Raw genomic sequence first — 20,944 nt, forward strand, 5'->3', positions numbered from 1 at the left:
TTATTAATATAGGAAGCCACTTTGACATTTTTTTTAGAAATAAGCAGTTGCCCATAGAAAAACTGGATGTTTTAGATCTGTACTGGTAGAAGCACAGTTTAGTAATTTTAACAACATGGTCCAACAAGTGTCCCAGTAAACAATGATACCAGCTGAATGGAACGCACCTGTTTCCAGTGTTGTGCATAGTACTTGTTCCTCTAAATTGAGCAGCCAAGAGTCTTTGAAATCAACACATTTAGAAAGCTGGAAATGTGTTGGTCTAGATCGTGTACGTGCCTTAACCAAGACACACATACACGCAGACACACAACTCCGTTCCAGTCTTGCTGACAGGTTAATTATCACCTATCACCCTGACCTTATAATTATGACTCTCAAACAGACAAAGCGCACCCACCATGATCTTTTTTTCCCTTCTTCTCTCCCACACTCCCTCTTTGCTATCCATATGTCTCACCTTCCTTTCCCCATCTGTTTCCGACTGCCTGTGTCCGTATTAGAGTCAAACTGATATATGGGTCTGACTCTCACTTTTGATTTAAATGGCAGGCTGAATGATGGATATATCACAGTTTAATTGACTACACATTATTGACTACACATTAAACTAAGTGTTTGGTTATAGCCAGTCCTTGAGAACCAACTGGTGAGATATTTTGGTACACTTTAGATGTACATACATGTACATATTTCATCAGTCATCATCTCCTCTTCCTCACTTCTTTCAATGTGCATGTCATATTTGAATCCCAGTCCCTGCTCACTTATTTATAGGTAGGATTCTTCCATTTTGTCTCTCCTGAAAATGAGAACTGGAACATAAATCTCACTCCAAAATTTGGGTATGTGGAGTATTTGGCTGGCCCTATTGCTAACTTCTCTTTCATTTTTGTCTCCTCTTCTTCCTCTCCACACTGTGTGGCGGCCTTCCAAACCACGACTGTAGAATATCGTGAGTAAATCTTTCAAACGCCCCCACTGTTCTTCCTTGTTGCTTTTTCTTTTTTTTTTGCTATGCCAGTTAGGTAACTCGCATTGAACTCTGTTCCTCATGTGGCTTTGTGCTAGTCAGTCTACTGTGTCCTTATTCCCCAACCTCGATGTCTGCTGGATGGGATGTCAATATGTGGATGTAAGATTAAAGGCAAGGAAGGTTTGGTAGGAATGAAAAGTAGGTCATGCCAAGCATTATTTAAATAGCAACAATTCTTTGTTGAAATGAACTCCTTTGATATATTTCTGATAAAGACAGTGTAGCAGTGGTGACTTGACTACCAAAGTTACGTCTGAAAACTAAAACCATGAACTCAAAGCTGTTTTCTTGTGCATAAGTCTATAGATAAATCTTAGTAATGCTGTTTAACCCTCTGAGGTCTGAGTCGTACAGCAACCCTAAAAGGTCAAATGCATAGCAACTTAAGAAAACAATGGCAAATAGAAAAAAGCTGAATAAAACACATAAGAAAAAGGAAAAACACAACATAAGCTCACAAAAAAATAGCTCACAAAACACAGCGGAGGCTTTTTTGGGGAGACAATACTATAGAAAACTTGCAGAGATAAGTTAGCTATAGCTAACTAGCTATAAGCAGTGAACAGCTAATAGCAGACGTGTTTTTACAGTGTTTTATAAATCATGTGATTAAATCACACGTCACCTGCCTCTTTTGTCCCTCACAACACCAATGAAACCTTTGTTTCATTCTTGTAATGTCTCAGTGCAGTCCTTTGCACATTTTGCTTCCTGTCCCTTCCATAGCTATACTGTCACATTCATATCTCCACGAAAACACTTTGGTTGTTTTATAAGATTTTATTTTTTTTTACTCTATGAAACTACACCTGCCTCCTGCTAAAAGATAGTGTAAACTGTATTTTAGCAGGCTGTCAGCTTTTAAATATTGTGATGATGGTTTCAGAGTAAGAACCAGATTATAATGTGTGGTTTCAAAGAGGTTAAGGTGAGAACAGTTCGGTGACCCAGCTTGAGGCTTCAAAAATGGGAATTCAAAAACAAGAAGGGTTGGTGGCAACATCCAGCTAGTCTAAGTGTGGGCATTTGATTTTCCCAAGGGGTCACAATTAGGATCTACTTGTAACATCTACTATTACCATTAGTGGTTTATAAAGGGATAACATTTCCAATAAAATTACTATTGAGCAGAATTGGACTGAATATATCCGTAGCAGTCCCAGTTTCTCATTTCTCTTTGGGAAAATTATTTTCCTGGCCCCAGCAATCTATGGTCACATCACTATGTTCTGCAAAAACAGTTGTCTAGTCAGTATCTAACACCATTACTTACATACAGGGGATGTGACTGTGAATCACTTATCTTTAAAGGAATTTAAAGGAATTTAATAAAGGGACATGAGCGTTTTCATACATTATGTGTTTGAACAAGCAGTAATCTAAACTGCAATGTGACCAATCAACGACCAGGTGATAATTTTAGTCTTTTTTTTTAATAAGGTTGATCACACATGTGATATCCGTTCTTGCTGGTGTCAAAAGTAGACTGTATGGCTTTACTGTAGAGAAAGATAAACAAGAGTCTCTAAGGCTTTTTGGTTGCTAATGATTCCATCTATTAAGGTAAACTGGGAACTCCTATTAAACTTAGATTACTGGACTTGGTTGATCAAATTCTGGAAACAACATTTTTCCCAAGTTTCTTGGTAAACTTTCAAGGTGACCATGCATCATGTGAGACATGATGAAATTCTAGATCATACACTTTTTCAAATGTTTGCTAACTCTCATTTGCAACTACCAATCTAGCTGTCAGCAGACATAAAGCCGCCCCCAGTACTGCTTAAGTTTCAATACTTTAATATCTTCAGATCTTTAGTATTATAACTTATCTTCTCATATTTAACTCTCTAAGGTCTAAGTCACCATCATCAGCAAATAACCCAAACCTTAACTCAGAATATGTAGGTCACTTTTGCTTTTAGTGTTTTCACCTTTGATGGCTTAGACTTCACAGGCTTAAGCTTATGTAAACCACTGTTTGAAACTATAAAACCGCATGTGCCTACTGCCAAAGACAGTGAAAAATCTGTTTTTCTTCTTCTCTCTCTGCTGGCTGCTTGATAAATTTGGCAGAAAATTTAAAGGATTGCTTTATCGCACAATAGAGGAAGTAGGCTGTCAGCTTTTAAATATACTTGTGATAGCAGATGGTGGAAGGAGGGACAGGCTGAAGGAAACATCTCTTCCAACCTGTTTGTTTTTGCAGTGAGAAGGAACAAAACGTGAGTGAATTCACGAGGGGGAAAAATTCTGCAATAGCAATGCAGAGAGCTTTTGGATAATAATCAGACTCCAGTGAATTCAGCCTCATGTTTTGTCATCCCAGGGCTCATCAGCTGCCTGCCTGTCTGTCTGTCCGTTGGTGAAAACCAGACCGTAGGACCGGACTTTGTTTTTGACATACGCTGTCACAGATGATTCTCATTATGTCTGACGCCCTGTCAGAACCATTACTGTCCCTACTGGGAAAGGCACCTCGGTGTAGGCATACTGTTACACACTTGGCAGAATGGTTAATAATGTGTTGCAAAAATTGTGGTGCAGAAATATTTCTCAGTACATCAAAATGTGAAACAGAGGATGTCACATCTCAGCACTGGTCTGATAATCCATTTCTGAAGTTTAACTGGGTTCTCTTTCAACCTCCTACAAGTAAGGGAACACAATGAGTTTCTGTGCTATCAGGAAATAGCTAGTCTTTCCTAGAGGCTTTTCATAAAGATGAGATAAATTGGTCAGAAGACAGCCAGGGCAACAAGTTCTAAAAGTCTTGATTAGGCCTGACCTTTTGAGACCTACACAAAATAATACGACCCCACCAACCAAGAAAAAAACCAATACATCCCATAATGGCTGTTGAAGCTGCACAAAAAAGAATTTAACATTCATATTTAAATGAATATAAAGTCGTCTTTTGTTCCCTCAGTGTCTTTTCCTACATTGTGGTTGTAGTTTGTGAGTGTGTGTGCGTGAGTGTACATGCAATTATCCTCAATGTCCTCTGCCTTTGGTGGATTAGATGTCCCTGTGCTGCTAACTTTAACTACTCACCAAAGCTAACTAAACTCTCACTAACCCTACTGGACTTCAAACCTCTCACCTTTGACACCTTTAGTGTCTTCCCATACCACCCTAACTAAACTTTATGCCCGAACCCAACTAGACCCTATGGGCTTTTTAGTTTCCTTTTGTTACTGTGTGGCATTTTAGTTAGTTTTGTTTATAACAAACATCAACTTAAAAGCTGCATTAATTTCTAAGCTCACCAGATATAGCAAGTAATAGTAGAGCTTTTTAGCCCTTGGGTCAGATTGGGTTCAGACAAAAAAATCCTTGGTTGCTGTCAGGCGAAGCTAAAACGAAAACCTATATTTCCAAACAAAACAACTTAATGCTTTGACGTCCCGGCAGGGCTTTCCGAGGCATTGCTGAGAGAAAGAGACGGAAAAGAGAGCAGGAGGCAGCCACCATGATGGAGAGGTACCGTGCCCTGTCCTGTCCTGTGTGGTGCTGTTATAGTTACCCTATTACCCAACAAAGAAAACAACTTCTTGAACAGAAATGCCTTTTATCCGATTTTAAAATAATTTTTTTCGTAGTCTTTTCAACCTCGTTTCTATTTATATTTCAAGTGTTGTAGACCAGGGGCCGGCAACCCTGGGCACTCATGCTGGCACGCGAAGGGTTAACTGATGGCACAACATGCACAGAGAAGGTGCATTAAAAACTAAATATCTATTACCAGTGCATATCACAAATTAGCTTGCATAGACACATCAGTTGCGCCATTTCTTAATCATTGCATCTTAGCTAACAACCCCACCCACCGAGTTCAACTTGTAATTGGCTAAAAATCACTTAGCCTACCGGCGAGAGGGATGTTGCTAACTAATCAGTCCTGTGAAATATGGCCTTGAAGCAAGCGAAAAAAAGATAATTTTATGATCTTGTATTCGCCAAATCGTCTTTTAAGACGGGGGTTTTGTTCAACAGAAAGATAGTGCTGTATGTGCTCTTTTCCTTGAGAGTGTTATTTGCCAAGTATGATCTCCAGATAAGAGAACTGGCAAAATACAAAGCAGGGGGGGATCACATTAACATGTATATCCCTGTAATAACAAGCATGTCTTATTGGCCCAGTTTATTTTTTCTTATCATTGTTATGAGGAGAGCATAAATAGCATTTGCATTTTCTGTTGTATAGTTTCTTTGCTGTTCTTGTTATGGATAAAAAGTGTTTTTTGAGTAACTGTTGCTATGCAGAGTTATTAAATTTATCGTTAATACAATGGTTATTATGGCACATTGACTTCACTGGACATGACCTGAACTATGGTGCATGCATTCTGTGATAGCAGAACTTCATTGAGAAGTTTTTGGTATGACCACACAATTTTCATTTACCAGCTGTCCTAATTGCACAACTTGTAAGTCCATTCACTTCCTCACGATGAAATGAACATTTTTCTTTTGTTTTTCAACAAACTGGAGGACAACTACTCTCTATTGCACAGTCACATTTACCAAGGAACATGATCAGACTTCTATGGCGTGACCTAAAAAAACTCTGAAAAAAGTTCAGAGTTGCAAGAGAAGATGACCTTGATGTGAGGTCAGCCACGTAAAAAGAAAATTAAAATATCTCCTAGTAATGATGAACATCTAATCATGCTTTCTGTATTAATGTTCCTGTTACTCTAATCTAGACCATCTGAATCTTGATAGGGTGATGTTTCACCATAGACTATGTCTAACCAGCGCACAGTAAACCCAGCACTCAAGTGTTTTTCCTGTTACCATATTCTGCTCTGACTGTTTGCTGGTGAACATTCACTTTGTGTATTTTGACTCTCTGCATGAGGAACTCACCGTGCCTTCCAATCCCTACCTAAGGGGTATTTATTATTTTCTTCTTAAGGGGTATTTATTATTTTCTTCTTTTTTTTGGGTTGTATGGAAGCCCCAAACGCAATTTCATTGTTCTTGACAATGACAATAAATAAATAAATACTAAATACTAAAAAAAAAAAAAATCACATGGCTCGTAAAAGCATTCTCCGGCGCACATGTGTGTGTGTGTGTGTGTGTGTGTGTGTGTGTGTGTGTGTGTGTGTGTGTGTGTGTGTGTGTGTGTGTGTCGTGAATCGTGGAGGCTGTGGGTGGCAGGTTTAATAAATGTTCCTCACTGAACACTGAAGTGTAAAAACGGATCTGTCAATATACTGCTGCAGCTCTGCACTCTGTGGCTGGCAGTCAAAGCCAATGAATTGATCAATATTTGGCAACGGGCCTCACATCCACCAAGGCTGAGACATTCCATATGCTGTATGAGCTTGTGTGTGTGTGTGTGTGTGTGTGTGTGTGTGTGTGTGTGTGTGTGCGTGCGTGCGTGCGTGCGTGCATACCGAGCTGTGTCACATAGAGTGCAATGCTTTTAATAGAAAGGTACATCTCAGTTAGTTTCAAAAATTAAATTATTCATGGTTTAATGAGGATAATTTTGCAAAGTGTTTTGTAAGGTCACAGAAGGAAAGCGAAGGTTAGGGGCGATTTATTTGCAGAAATATGAATTCACACATACATATACTGGCAGGAATTTGACTTTATTATCTTGGTGTGCAGGTGGTAGATTTAAAAAGCTAGTTGTCACACAGTATGAAAATACAACTCTGACTGACGGATGGGTCCCCCTCTCCTCTGAGTCATCTCTCTATTTTAGGCGCTGCCTTCACCATTCCTGCAATCAACACTGACATGTCAGGGGTGTTTTTGGATTGCCTCCAACTGTGCTCTGGATTCAAATATCTTTAAATGGTGCATGTAGGGATGTGAGCTTTGCATTTTGCTTTTGCACGTTTCTTTTTGCTATTTAGCCATGATGAAACTAGAAAATTATGTTGGTAGTTTTTTGCTATGTTACCCCTGCATCAGATTGATGACCTGTCCGGGGTGCACCCAGTGTTGTGCAGTGCCACCAAAAACAGATACTATATGGGGCAGACAACCTTTAATAGAGGTGGGGCTTATTATAAATAATTAGCTATAGGGTTGCGACCCATTCTCATCAGTTTCCGTGAACCTTATCACAGTACCATGTGCCTCAACTACATAGAGCAGAAGAGTCCACACACTGATTTACCCGTTCATCCTATTTTTGATGTGATTTTTTCAGAAAGCTAGATAGGCAACCTTAGCTACCCAACAGCGAGGAAGACAAAATAGACACACAAAACAAAATAGAATCTATGGCTTAACCTCTAGGAAGTAGAAGCAAACCAATGCCACAAACAAAACCACAAAGTTATCCTTTGAGAATATGGTTAAGTTTAGGCTGTTGCCTAAACTTAACCATATTCTCAAAAGATAACTTTGTGGTTTTGTAAGCATAAAGGCCTTTAAACACTGAGCACATTGCAGAAAATTAAAAAGATTCACAATAATTAAGACATGATTGAAAAATTTATTCTCACAAAATGCACTACAAAAAAAAAAAAAATAAATAAATAAATAAATATATATATATATATATATATATATATATGTGTGTGTATATATATATATATATATATATATATATATATATATATATATATATATATATATATATATATATATGTGTGCACTGCCTGGATTGATTACAAGAAGGCCTATGACTCAATGCCCCACAGCTGGATACTGGAATGCCTAGAATTGTACAAGATCAATGGGACCCTAAGAGCCTTCATCAGGAACTCAATGGGGATGTGGCGTACAACACTAGAGGCCAACTCCAAGCCCATAGCACAAGTCACCATCAAGTGCGGGATCTACCAAGGAGATGCTCTGTCCCCACTGCTGTTCTGCATAGGCCTGAACCCCCTCAGTGAGATCATTAATAAGACTGGCTACGGATACCGACTACAGAACGGAGCAGTTGTCAGCCACCTCCTGTACATGGATGACATCAAGCTGTATGCCAAGAGTGAACGAGACATCGACTCACTGATCCACACTACCAGGCTATACAGCAATGACATTGGAATGTCGTTCGGACTGGAGAAGTGTAGTCGGATGGTAACAAAGAGAGGGAAGGTAGTCAGAACTGAGGGGATTGAACTACCAGAAGGCAACATTGCAGACATAGAGGACAGTTACAAGTACTTGGGGATCCCACAGGCAAATGGGAACCATGAAGAGGCCGCTAGAAAAGCTGCAACCACCAAGTACCTGCAGAGGGTCAGGCAAGTCCTGAGGAGTCAGCTGAATGGTAAGAACAAGATCCGGGCCATCAACACGTACGCCCTGCCCGTGATCAGGTACCCTGCTGGGGTAATAGGCTGGCCAAAGGAGGAGATAGAAGCCACTGACATAAAGACAAGAAAGCTCCTTACCATGCATGGAGGGTTTCACCCCAAATCCAGCACCCTGAGGCTGTACGCTAAGCGGAAGGAAGGGGGCCGGGGACTGGTGAGTGTCAGCACCACAGTCCAGGATGAGACAACGAACATCCAAGAATACATTAGGAAGATGGCCCCAACTGACCGAGTGCTCAGTGAATACCTCAGGCAGCAGAAACCCAAGAAAGAGGAGGGAGACGAGGAACCATCATGGAAGGACAGGCCCCTGCACGGTATGTACCACCGGCAGATAGAGGAGGTGGCTGATATCCAGAAATCCTACCAGTGGCTGGACAAAGCTGGACTGAAAGACAGCACAGAGGCACTAATCATGGCAGCACAAGAACAAGCTCTGAGCACAAGATCCATAGAGGCTGGGGTCTATCACACCAGGCAAGACCCCAGGTGCAGGCTGTGTAAAGATGCCCCAGAGACAATCCAGCACATAACAGCAGGGTGCAAGATGCTAGCAGGCAAGGCATACATGGAACGCCATAACCAAGTGGCCGGCATAGTGTACAGGAACATCTGTGCCGAGTATAACCTGGAAGTCCCGAGGTCAAAATGGGAGATGCCCCCAAGGGTGGTGGAGAATGACCGAGCTAAGATCCTGTGGGACTTCCAGATACAGACGGACAAAATGGTGGTGGCTAACCAACCGGACATAGTGGTGGTAGACAAACAGAAGAAGATGGCCGTAGTGATCGATGTAGCGGTTCCGAATGACAGCAATATCAGGAAGAAGGAACACGAGAAGCTGGAGAAATACCAAGGGCTCAGAGAAGAGCTCGAGAGGATGTGGAGGGTGAAGGTAACGGTGGTCCCCGTGGTAATCGGAGCACTAGGTGCGGTGACTCCCAAGCTAGGCGAGTGGCTCCAGCAGATCCCAGGAACAACATCGGAGATCTCTGTCCAGAAGAGCGCAGTCCTGGGAACAGCTAAGATACTGCGCAGGACCCTCAAGCTCCCAGGCCTCTGGTAGAGGACCCGAGCTTGAAGGATAAACCGCCCGTAGGGGCGTGCTGGGTGTTTTATATATATATATATATACACACACACAAATACTGGTGGCCACCAATGCTCACCCTCAACCTGGTATAAATATGAAAATCCTAAGTGACTTCCTTCTTGAGTTATGCCATTCATAAGATTTTCACAAAACTTGACCTCTAAGCTTGATCTTGAGGTGGAGGTGACTGTGATTTGAACTCCTCCAAGATTTTTAGTAGATGCACTTATGGTGTCAGTTTGAACCCTCTATGTCACATTGTTGGAGTCAAAAATGGAGTCAACATCAAGTGATTATGAGAATGTTGTAATGTTTCTAAACAAGTGAAGGAAGAAACAGAGATTTTGGGTTCATTCAGTTCTCACGAGAACAAAGCAGCAGGGAGAATTTCATGGAATCCGGAAAACTTTTGTACATATTTCAGGATGTCAGTGGGACAGTTTGATCCCATCTGATTTTCATTGAATTTATCTCAATTTTTTATTTATTTTCATAAAAAAGACTTTTATATACCTTTATACTATACTTAGCATGCATGTGTTAGGACTATAGGAGGAAGTCAGAGTAACCAGAGGGAATCCACATAAGCACGAAGAAGAATAGACATGAGTCTAAGCCCCAAGAAGCTCAGCTGCATATCTGCAGTGGATAAGACGTGCAAAAACAATACAATCTATATTGTACTAAAATGAAGCAGACTTGCAAAAGTCTGCTTCATTTTAATAAAATAACTTTTCTTTACCATTTTATCATGTATCCAAAGAAAACTGTGATGATTTTTCTAAACTGTGAAAAATAAACAACAAACTGCAGACTTTGTTTACTGTTTTGAGCTTTTGAGTTCGGACATCTGCCATGAACTGGAATGGTTCACCTCAAACACCAGCTCACTGTCAGTGAAGTATGTAGTACACAAATGTAATTGTGATTATTAACCATGGTGAACTGATGAAGCTTTTGGACATTTGTAATTTTCAATGGTAGCTTGAAAGTTGGGGAGTGGCTGCAGCTCAGAGGGTAGAGCAGGTCTCTACTAATTGGAAGGTTGGTGGTTTGATCCCTGGATGCAAGATACTGAACCCCAAGTAGATCTCTGATGCATCCATTGGAGTGTGAATGTTGGATAGAAAACACTGAAATAAGGGGAAAAGTGCTTGTGTGAACGAGACATGTTGTATAAAGCACTTTGGCTGCTCGGGTAGAGTAGAAAGGCCCTATATAAAGAGCCAATCCTTTTACGTTATAAAATATACTGTTAAAACCCTGGTCCTCTATTCCCGATTAACATCCACTTTTTTGTTGTTGGGGATTTTTTTTAAATGATTTTCTATTTGAGTGGCTAAAACAGGTGACAATTCTATGAAATGTTTTGATGTTAAGCACCCCACTTCCTAACCCTAGATGAATTTCAGTCCATATGCACAAAACACCCACTGGATATTTAGATGTGATCACTGGTAATTTATCAGTAGCCTGACCCTAATCAAGATGCCCCATCATCTTCTGCTCTGTTCTTCTCTATGTATGTTTTTAAGTTTGAAGCATTTTCTCTCTTATTTTTTTTATATTCTTAATATGCTTCGTCTTCTTCTTTTTTTCTCTAAATTGATAGAAATTTTCGCAAGCACCTTCGGATGGTGGGCAGTCGCAGGATGAAGGCCCAGAGTGAGTCTTTGCATTTGTTTCTGTTGGCATGTGTGTGCATTGTCAAAACACTACCATGCATTCATGCTCTCGAGTGTGTACCATGACATCACAGTGGATGTTCATTTGATGTTTTTCATGCTTTATGCACGTAGCATCAGTAGTGTGGACGTGTGTATATATTTTGTTAGAGTATACTAAACATTATTCCTTAAACTGCTAGTTGATGGTAATTTTATCGCTATGCAGTGTTTAGACGGTCTTTGTATTTGTTCATTGTTGTGAGACTTGTACCATTTGTATGATATTGATTGTGCACTATATTGAACTGAAAGGCAATTTCTGTTTAACAAGACAGAATCCCAGCTAGTTTACGTGTGGTGTTTGTTTAGCTGTGCAGTTCTGAGTATGTGCTATTTTTGAAATATCTGATATGTTTTTTTTTTCTTTTTTAATGTGTAAAGTATTTCCTCTGAATATATTCACATTGTTATTTGACATTAAGGGAAAAAAGCGTCCTTGGTTTGAACTCCCACCAGGCTAATCTCAAGACTCTGATGATGAGATTTTATACATTTTTATTACAAATGGTTTAAATATTTACAAAATACAAACATAAAGCAAAACAAAACAAAATACAGCTGTAATGCTTTAATAATTTAAAGATACTTGTGTTTTGGGTATGTTCATAGAAAATCTGTGAAATAAATGCTAAAAAACAGTTAATAATCATTTTGTATCTGATGAAGGTCAGTTGCACTGAAACAGCACGATTCAGTGAAATGGTGTTAAGTAAGAAAGTGTGTGGTGGAGGTTATATTTCTTTTTAACCCTTTTCTACCTTCTACACACCTATCAGGTGTGCAGAGAGTCTGAACTACTTAAAAATACTGATAAAAGAAATCAATATGTATTAAATTGTATATAACGATATCTATAAATTAAAAGTGCATTACTGCAATTTCGTTTAAACAACTTTTTTAATTTTAATGACTTTTTTATCTTGGAATCATTAAGACAACAGAAAAACTGAAAAATGATCAACCATTTGCTAATACAATGTAAACTCTTACTGTTCTGTTAATATGAAGCAACATGACCTGATATCCAACCGGGACAATGGAATTGACTGATTCACAAGCTAGGTCAATAAGACAGAGCTCTTGATTACTGGGTTTGATTATCCTTTGGAGACTGTATATATGTGTGCGTGTGAGTCATTCTCTGCCTCCCCCCAACTTCATCAGCCTTCGTCGATCGTCGAGCCAAGAGCTTCAGCCGCTCGTGGAGTGACCCCACCCCCGTCAAGCCTGAGTCACTGCATGAATCCAGAGACAGTGAGTCCATGCTCTCTTAGTTATTCACAAGCAAACACACGGTATACAATATATACCTTAGGCCTTTCTTAAACTTGGCTTCTTACACATGTATGTATAAACACCTACAGGTAAGCACACAGACAACTGCACTCAAGCATAATAAGGCTGCACACACATTAAAACAAGAACAAACACTGATTGACAGGTGCCCTGTCACGCAAACATGCTGTCTCTTTTTATTTTATATTGCCATTTTTAAAGTATGCTTTATTCTGCGTACCACTACTCAACTGTTACCATCCATCCGCACAGCTCTACTCATCCTGCGGCCTGTCGTCCATCTGCCTGTTGTTTTGTGTTGTATCTGTCTGTATCTGGCTGGGCAGATAAGGAGCCTGTTATTGTGTCCTTTTGTGTCGTGTGCCGTTTGTTTTTAACTCCTCCATTTCTCCCCTCTGTGCTGGGAAAAGAAAATAACAGGTGCAGCGTTTTCAAATGGAGCACCCCGCTCTACTAATCTTGTTTGTGTATTATCCTTTCATCTCGCCCTTTGTTCCCATGTGTGAACCAGGTGGCGAGCTTCAGACCTCCTCAGGGACGCTGGATGAAGGGCTGGACGAGGATGCCGACTGGGAGGAGGAGAGGGAAATGGAAAGAGTGGCCTGCGACGGAGAAGACTTTATCCCTCCCAAAATCATGGTGAAGTTCCTGGCAATTAAATTAACATATAGATTAATGAAGTTTGAATATATGTGCAATCAAAGTCTATCTGCATGCTTTTCTTCTCTCCATAGCTGATATCTTCCAAGGTCCCAAAGGCTGAATATGTTCCCAACATAATTCGTAGGGACGACCCCTCCATCATCCCCATCCTTTATGTGAGTATCTGCTAGTGAGTTTCCACTACATATAGATTTTGATTGACTGGTAGATTTTTTATTTGGTGTTGTTTCTTGATGAGATGCCACAGGAGCTGATGGATAAGTGTTAAGATTGACTTTTTTTTAATCTTGTCCCTGGCAGGTTGTTGGGTTTTTAAAGCAAGCCAGCCAACATAAATTTGGCTGAAATACAAATGGTTGGAGCCTTTAAATAAGTGTTTTAACTTCTCTGTGCAATCTGTGCTGAGAGTGGTCTGTTTAGTAAAACCATCTCATCTTTTTCGAATACGCTGCATGCAACAGTGACATCTGTTAGTACCATTAGATGAAGTCAGGTGACAACATTACTAGAATTCTGTGGGTACCTTGAAAATCTGTATTAAATTTCATACAAATCCATTTGTGGATAAAACTGACATTTTAGTCAATTTAGAAACTTTAATGACTTTTTTAAAACTTCCAGTAGCTTCTAGTTTGAAAGTTAAAAGCAAAGATCAAATGGAAGCTCAGTAAATGATTCGTTCAGTCAAGTGCTCAGAGTTCATTTTTGTTCGAGTGTAGAAAAGCACCGTCAATCATCCACTTGAAGTGACATGTCTCCTCAGCAAAATACAGACTCATCACAGCCTGGCTTTGAGGTTCTGCTAAGTGGCACCATGTTGTTTGTCTGCTCAGATGAAAATATAAAGGCACTCCTTTGCTGTGTACCAGCTGGCATTTTCCAGTAAAGAGAATTATACGACGGAAAGTGTAGCGTTCTTTCAAGTACTGCCAAAATACAAATGTCTTCTTTTTTTTGGTTCTAAATGACAGTTCATTATAGAACCATGGTTTCCCGACCTTTCTAGCAACACTAAAGAGTCCATTTGGTTTTCTGTTTTCTGCTGAAACATCTCGGTGACTGCTGGTCAGGTTGCTGTGGAATTTTCCATGAAAATTTATGTTCCTATCTCGGTAAATTTCAATATGTTGGCTTTTCCTTTTTTAGCAGTATCAAGTCATTTTATTTTGTCCACTGTTCTGGTTTATTAACTTATTTATTACGTTATCCATATGCCCCAAACAACTAGAGCTAATTAGCAAATATTCATATGCTACCACACTAAAATAAGACCATGAATTCTCCTGACTAAACCATTAGATTTATTTCATTTGTTTGTTTGTTAAATTCTATTAGAGAGAGATTAGTTGAGTTTTAATTTTAAGATAGGTACTGTGTTAAATATTGATATGAGTTAGCATTTAGCCTATCCTCAAACTACATGACAGTTAACTAAAAGAAATCAAGTAAGACAGTGAGACATGCATTGCTCTTGTAGTGCAGTGTCAACCTTACAAAAATATTTCCAGTTGTATCAAAATCTTTAGGAAATTGGCTCCTCAGCTGCCTTACTCTTTGACTTCAGGAAACCCTTTTCTGATGAGTTCATGGCAGAGGTGTGGACTCGAGTCACATGACTTGGACTCGAGTCAGACTCGAGTCATTAATTTTATGACTTTAGACTTGACTTGAAAAAATGTTCTAAGACTTGTGACTTGACTTGGACTTTTACACCAATGACCTGGGACTTGAATTGGACTTGAACCGGTTTACTTGAAAAGACTTGATATTTTACCCCAAATATAAAATTTAACATGCATATTATATAGAGATTGAAAATGTGACGTCATTCACGGGTAGAACCGCAAAGGATTCTGGGAACTCGTGGCAAGAGGTACTAGCGCACGCAGGCTTTCAATTGAAATCAGTTATACAGCGATAAAAAGAAACACAAAAATGGCAAGAAGCTGTTGTATTATTAACTGCAATAGCCGGTCGCATGACAGCCACGGGAAGCCGACGGGTAAAGAGATCGGTTGTTATCGGATTACGTCGTTGAAGAGAAATTGTTCGAGCCATGTTTCCGAAGTAACAAAGAGGCGACTGGATTGCAGCCATTCAAAGATCAAAAATAACGTCCCAGAACCCTCCAGCTCACAGGTTAGTCTGCTCAAGCATTTACACGAAGGTCAGTCTGCTGTTGTAGTTAATACGTCATTTTCATAACATAATTGGTGATATAGGTTACAAGCAAGTCTGGCGCTGAACAGAAATTGTCACGCTATGCTCCTTTGTTTATTGTGCATAAATAGTGAATTGTCCTGACATAATATTGCGTTTCGCTTCTGTTATTACCATGGTACATTGACAAAAACATATACTTTTATTCACAGGGTAAAACAGTTGTTTTGTATCACTAATTGTCCAGTGCGATTACAGCATACAATATTATTGTCACTGCTACATTTCTGTGATGCTACCAGAAATTATTTCCACTGCTAATTAATTACCATTGAGCTCAAAGGTCCTATTAATAAACGGTTAACGAATGTGTATTTATGAAGACGATTTGTGAGACTGGTAAACTTATGATATGTACGATGGTCTTTCGTTCTACACGGTGCATTTCAAGGTCCTGTACCCATCCGTCGGTAAACTGTACCTGGGCTTGTTGCAGTGACCGGAAGTTACTAAACTTCACGAGTGTATGCACTCACTCCAAGAACCGTATAATTATAAATATGCATATAAATATGCTAGGATGAGATAGCTGACTTCATCTAACTAGCAAATGTTTTCCAGGCTACGTTGGTGATGCAGTTTTTTTTTAATGTGTATGATATTTTTGTCATGCGATTTTAAAGCCGGTCCTACAAGCGCATCCAAGAATAACATGCAGCTTATCTCAGAACTGTCGGTGAAAATTATTCTTGGAGCTAGGTTTAATTGAGCTGCATTTTAAAGAGGTGCAATTTCACAATTTGTGTATATTTTCTACGTTCACTATTTTGTCATGTGTTGAGAAAAACACAGATTTAAAAATTACATGGTCTAATATTTACATTTAGCATATAACTGCAACCAGGCCCGGCCCTAACCAATCTGGCGCCCTAGGCAAGATTTTAGGTGGTGCCCCCGTACATCGGCAGTGTAGTGTATGTACTCACAAGAAACCGAATAGCTTTGTCTTTGACCTTTTTTTTTTTACTTAAAGAAAGCAAATTCACAATCAGAATAATTAACAAGATAAAAAAATATATATGAATAAATAAATGAATACAAAAAATAAAAAATGAATATATGAAATACAATAAATTTCATTTCATTTATTTATTTTTTTCACACTTGGTACAACAGATCAAACAAACCAACCACACTTTCTATCAATAAAGCACTACAACCATGTGTGAAAAGGAGCAGGAAGAAGAAAATATTCTTATTAAACCCCGCCCCCTATCTACATTCCAACTTATATTACAAGTGGGCACCAAAAATCAGGGAACAAACTAATATTAACATTTCTCTCCGGTCCTAACCCAAACCAAACAACAAATATACCACTCCACATAGTAACAAGGAGAAAAATAAAATTAAATAAATAAAACAAAAAATTATAATGGATCCATTTTCAATGAACTCCAATTTCATTCGCATTCTTCATATTGAGTTATCGTTTTAAGCATGTAACACTTTTTAAAACAATGTAAACTTATACAATTCTTTAAATTATAATGAAGAGAGTTCCACAGTCGTATACCCCTAACCGTTGTACTCATTAATCTTTGTGTAGTCCTAGCTAACTGATGCTTAAAATAAAATTTCCTTCTGCTATCTTCTCCCCCTGAACACATTAAAAATACTCTTTGTAACTTAAAGGGCAAAATATTATTTTTAGCCTTAAACATAATTAATAGTGTCCGTAATTTCACTAAATCTCCTAATTTTAATCATTTTGATTTTATAAATAATTTATTTGTATGTTCTCTATATTTAATGTTATGAATCATTCGTATCACTTTCTTCTGTAATAAGTTTAGAGGTTTTATAGTATTCTCATATGTATTCCCCCAAACTTCAACACAGTAACTAAAATATGAGAAAAACAATGAAAAATATAAAATGCGCATTGTTTTATGATCTAATAAATCTCTTAAATTTCCCAAAATATAAATGCTTTTGACCATCTTCTTTCTAATATACTCAATATGAGATTTCCATGTCAAATTTTCATCTACTATTACACCCAAAAAACGAAATTTCTCCTCCTCTTCTTTTCTCTTTTTTCTTCCCTGGGCACCTGACAGTTTTGGCCGTTTTGACACCTTGTGTTGATTTTTTGATGTGGTGACGTCCAAAAGGAACCATGATACGGGAAGGGAGGGGGCGCACCGTGCGGGGAGGGGGGGGCGTAATGTTGTAACAAATAATATTTCTATTAAATAAGCTTTACTTTGCATTTTAATTAACGTGGGATTATTTTTTGTATTTAGAAATAATAGTACCAGCTTTTTTTTTTTTTTTCAATGATGGACGGCGCCCTTACCATTTGCCTATACGGCCTATGCCACGGGCCGGCCCTGACTGCAACATTCTTTTTTTTCGTTTTTTTTTTTTTAAAGACTCGAAAGGACTTGAAATTCAAAATTTCAGACTTGTGACTTTACTCGGACTTTTACACCAGTGACTTGAGACTCGACTCTGACTTGCCTGACATTGCAGGTGAAGGGAGCATGCATGTGCATGTGACAAATAAAGAACCTTGAACCTTGAAGCCTTCATTCTGAAGAAGGAGTCCCTTGGAAGGTGGTCTCAAAATGTCAACGCTGCTCTTTAAAGATGATGAGGTTTGGTTGGCTTCATCAGGTGGTGGCCTCCAGCTCAGACTGGAGAATCTTGAATGTAAAGCGACAAGAATGAGAATTCTGAGGCCATGGCCATTAGCCGGAAAAGGGTGAGAGTCCACTCTGGGTCAGGTACGAGTTACTGTCCCAAGTGGATGAGTTTAAGTATCTTGTGCCGGTCCATTGTAATGAAGAGAGAGCAAGGATAAAAGTGAAGCTCTTGGTTTACTAGTCGATCTACGTCCTTACCCTCATCTATGGTCACAACATTTGGGTGGTGACCGAAAGAATGAGATCACGGATACAAGTGATGGAAATGCGCTTTCTCCGAAGGGTGGCTAGCCTCTCCCTTAGATATAGGGTGAGGGGTTTGGCCAACCAGTAGGGGCTCAGAGTAGAGCCGTTACTCCTCCTCATCAAAAGGAGCCAGTTGAGATGGTTCGGGGATCTTGGGTGGGTGCCTCTTGGGTGAGGTGTTCTGGGCATGTCCCACCAGGAGGAGGCCCCGGGGCAGACCCAGGACACACTGGAGAGATTATATCTCTCAGCTGGCCTGGGAACGCCTTGGTGTTCCCTCGGACAAGCTGAAGGAAGTGGCCAGGGAGAGGAAGGCCTGGTCTTCTCATCTTGGGCTCTTGCCCCTGTGACCCGGGTGGATAGATATTAGCAAAGATACAGCAACAGCTAACTAATCAGAAACAAATCTCACTCAGTGGTTTGAAAAGATAGAAGAAGTTAGCCTAAAATATCATCATTAACTTGTATTATTGTGTACTGTAAATTTGATTGGTATTTTTATCATTAACAACTTATTATTCTCCAGGTTTACTGTTTGGTGGGGTCCTTACCTGAGGAACTTTTGCGCTGCTGTACAGAATAGAGACTCTATTAGGTGTTAAAGTGTATCATGTTGTAATCTGTTAGAGTCAGCACTCAGAAAAAAGCTTGTTGTCCTTTTAGATTCAGTTTTTGAATGAATAATTTTGTTTTTCTCCATTTTATTTAAAGGACCATGAACATGCCACATTTGATGACATTCTGGGTGAGTGCAATACTTGTTTTCTTTTTTAATTTTAGACCTCAAGTGAAAATTACTCTGCGTAAATGTGGACAGGATGAGGGTGGAATAAGTTTCATCTTGCTGGAGTGCACAGATGACTCATTGTTTTTCTACTCCCCTGTGTGTGTGTGTGTGTGTGTGTGTGTGTGTGTGTGTGTGTGTGTGTGTGTGTGTGTGTGTGTGTGTGTGTGTGTGTGTGTGTGTCTCAAGGGACAGCCAATTTGTGTGTGTCACCATTATGGCTGAGTGGGAAAAGTGACACCTCTCTTTCTCTCTCACCCAGAGGAGATCGAGAAGAAGCTGACTGCCTACAGGAAAGGCTGTAAAATCTGGAACATGCTCATTTTCTGCCAGGTGAGTGAAAACGAAGACAGAGTATGAAAATATTTTGACATCATTGTGTCACATGTCCCTTTAAAATAGCATTCTATTAAGTCACAATAGTCCTCTAACCACTAATTACAAACTGACTGATAAGTGATATCCCTGAATGAAATTATTAGTGTGTGTATTCTCTTCATCACATCAATTAATAGTGGTTATATAGTACTGTCCAGACAGGATTTTAATGCACATAATTTAGCCTTTTCAGATTTTTTTTTTGGGATCAGAATTCCAACAAAATTTTCAAATACAGGTAATACTCGGAAGCTGAGGGATAGCACCACAGTCTGCCACTTGTCAATTTTTTTCTTTGTTTTTTTTAAGGACATTGAACACTATGGTGAGATATTCAATGTTTTTATGTCTTTGTATTGTTGTTGCAACAGTACTATTTTATGTCAGTTGACCTGTGGTATCTTTGACATTTTTCAAAGATTTATCTAAAAAAAAAAAAAAAAGATTTGTTTTTGCAAAAAGGCTGCTAACTTTGAATAATCTTCAGAAAACCTGGAGAGCCTGTCTTCTAGAACAATTTAAAAAGCCTGTTTGCTTTGAAGATAAGTATGAAGAAATGAGGAGCTGCTCAAGACATTTTCACAGTTTTGTGTATGCGATGGAATAACCCCATCAGTTTTCAAGTCTACAGCGTACGGTACAACGTTGTCTATCATAACACAGACACCTTTCTGCAGGGAGGTCCGGGACATTTATACCTGCTGAAGAATAAAGTGGCAACCTTTGCCAAGGTGGAGAAAGAAGAAGATATGATCCAGTAAGTCTCGCCTGAGGGAAGGATATATGTTTTTTTGTAAAGTACGGGTGAAGAAACAAACAGTGAGTTTATGAAAAGAAATGGAAAAAAGAGACAGAATTCACTCCAGTGCATTAATATTAATTTTACATTCGTAGCAAAAGAGTAAAGTTATAGGTTATAACTTATAGGTCATAAGTCAAGCGTTTATTGTTCATCATAACATAACATAAAGAATTTTTTTTACATTTTGTACATGGTTTAATTTAAATGGGTTCTGCTCCTCTCATTGTGAATATAATTAATACAGCTGTGGAAATGTCCACAGCAAAACCAAGAGGAAAATTCTTCAAAGGATAATGTGGTTAAATTCGCAACTGCCAAATTCAAATGAACACAAAACAACAGAAGATCTGTGTCAGCTCAGATGAGTACAGTCTGATTCGCAAAGAGGGATGCTCATAGTCAAGACTGCGGTCCTTGCTGTGGTCTGAAAATATTCATTTCAAATGGCATTTGAAATTTGAACTTGAAAGAAAATACTCTGATTTGCATCTGCTGTTACAAACTTAATCATTACTTGGAGTATTGAACCATCAAGAGGCCTGGGACCAGAAAATATTGGAACAGACATCAATAAAAATAAAATATATAAAGTGCATTAGAGTTATTCCAGGCCACATGCAGTTTGCATTAATAGTGGTTTAATGAAACAAATTAACTTTTCATTCCCACTTTTCTTTTTAATTTGCTCACACACACACCAGTATATTTTCATGTGTGAGCTGAGATTCTGCTCCTGATCTCTATTGGACTTTG

At 39.0% G+C, this 20,944-nt stretch overlaps 1 protein-coding gene across 2 annotated transcripts in view; it reads left to right on the top strand.

The window, feature by feature from the left end:
- Positions 1–20,944, top strand: part of nsmfb (NMDA receptor synaptonuclear signaling and neuronal migration factor b) — a 65,410-nt gene that overhangs the window by 26,206 nt on the left and 18,260 nt on the right. The window contains exons 5-13 of one of the 2 annotated variants that reach the window (XM_085367916.1): positions 950–955; positions 4,451–4,519; positions 11,037–11,089; positions 12,316–12,405; positions 12,959–13,086; positions 13,182–13,265; positions 18,939–18,972; positions 19,274–19,344; positions 20,067–20,146. In XM_085367916.1, the coding sequence (XP_085224042.1) occupies positions 950–955; positions 4,451–4,519; positions 11,037–11,089; positions 12,316–12,405; positions 12,959–13,086; positions 13,182–13,265; positions 18,939–18,972; positions 19,274–19,344; positions 20,067–20,146 (615 nt within the window). The remainder of the gene's footprint in view (positions 1–949; positions 956–4,450; positions 4,520–11,036; positions 11,090–12,315; positions 12,406–12,958; positions 13,087–13,181; positions 13,266–18,938; positions 18,973–19,273; positions 19,345–20,066; positions 20,147–20,944) is intronic. The other variant, XM_085367917.1, reaches the window with a different exon arrangement.

This window comes from Diplotaxodon limnothrissa, linkage group LG12 (assembly GCF_057381915.1).
Source record: "Diplotaxodon limnothrissa isolate DT_005_m linkage group LG12, D_limnothrissa_male_GT1.1, whole genome shotgun sequence".
In the NCBI taxonomy this organism is placed as follows: Eukaryota; Metazoa; Chordata; class Actinopteri; order Cichliformes; family Cichlidae; genus Diplotaxodon; species Diplotaxodon limnothrissa.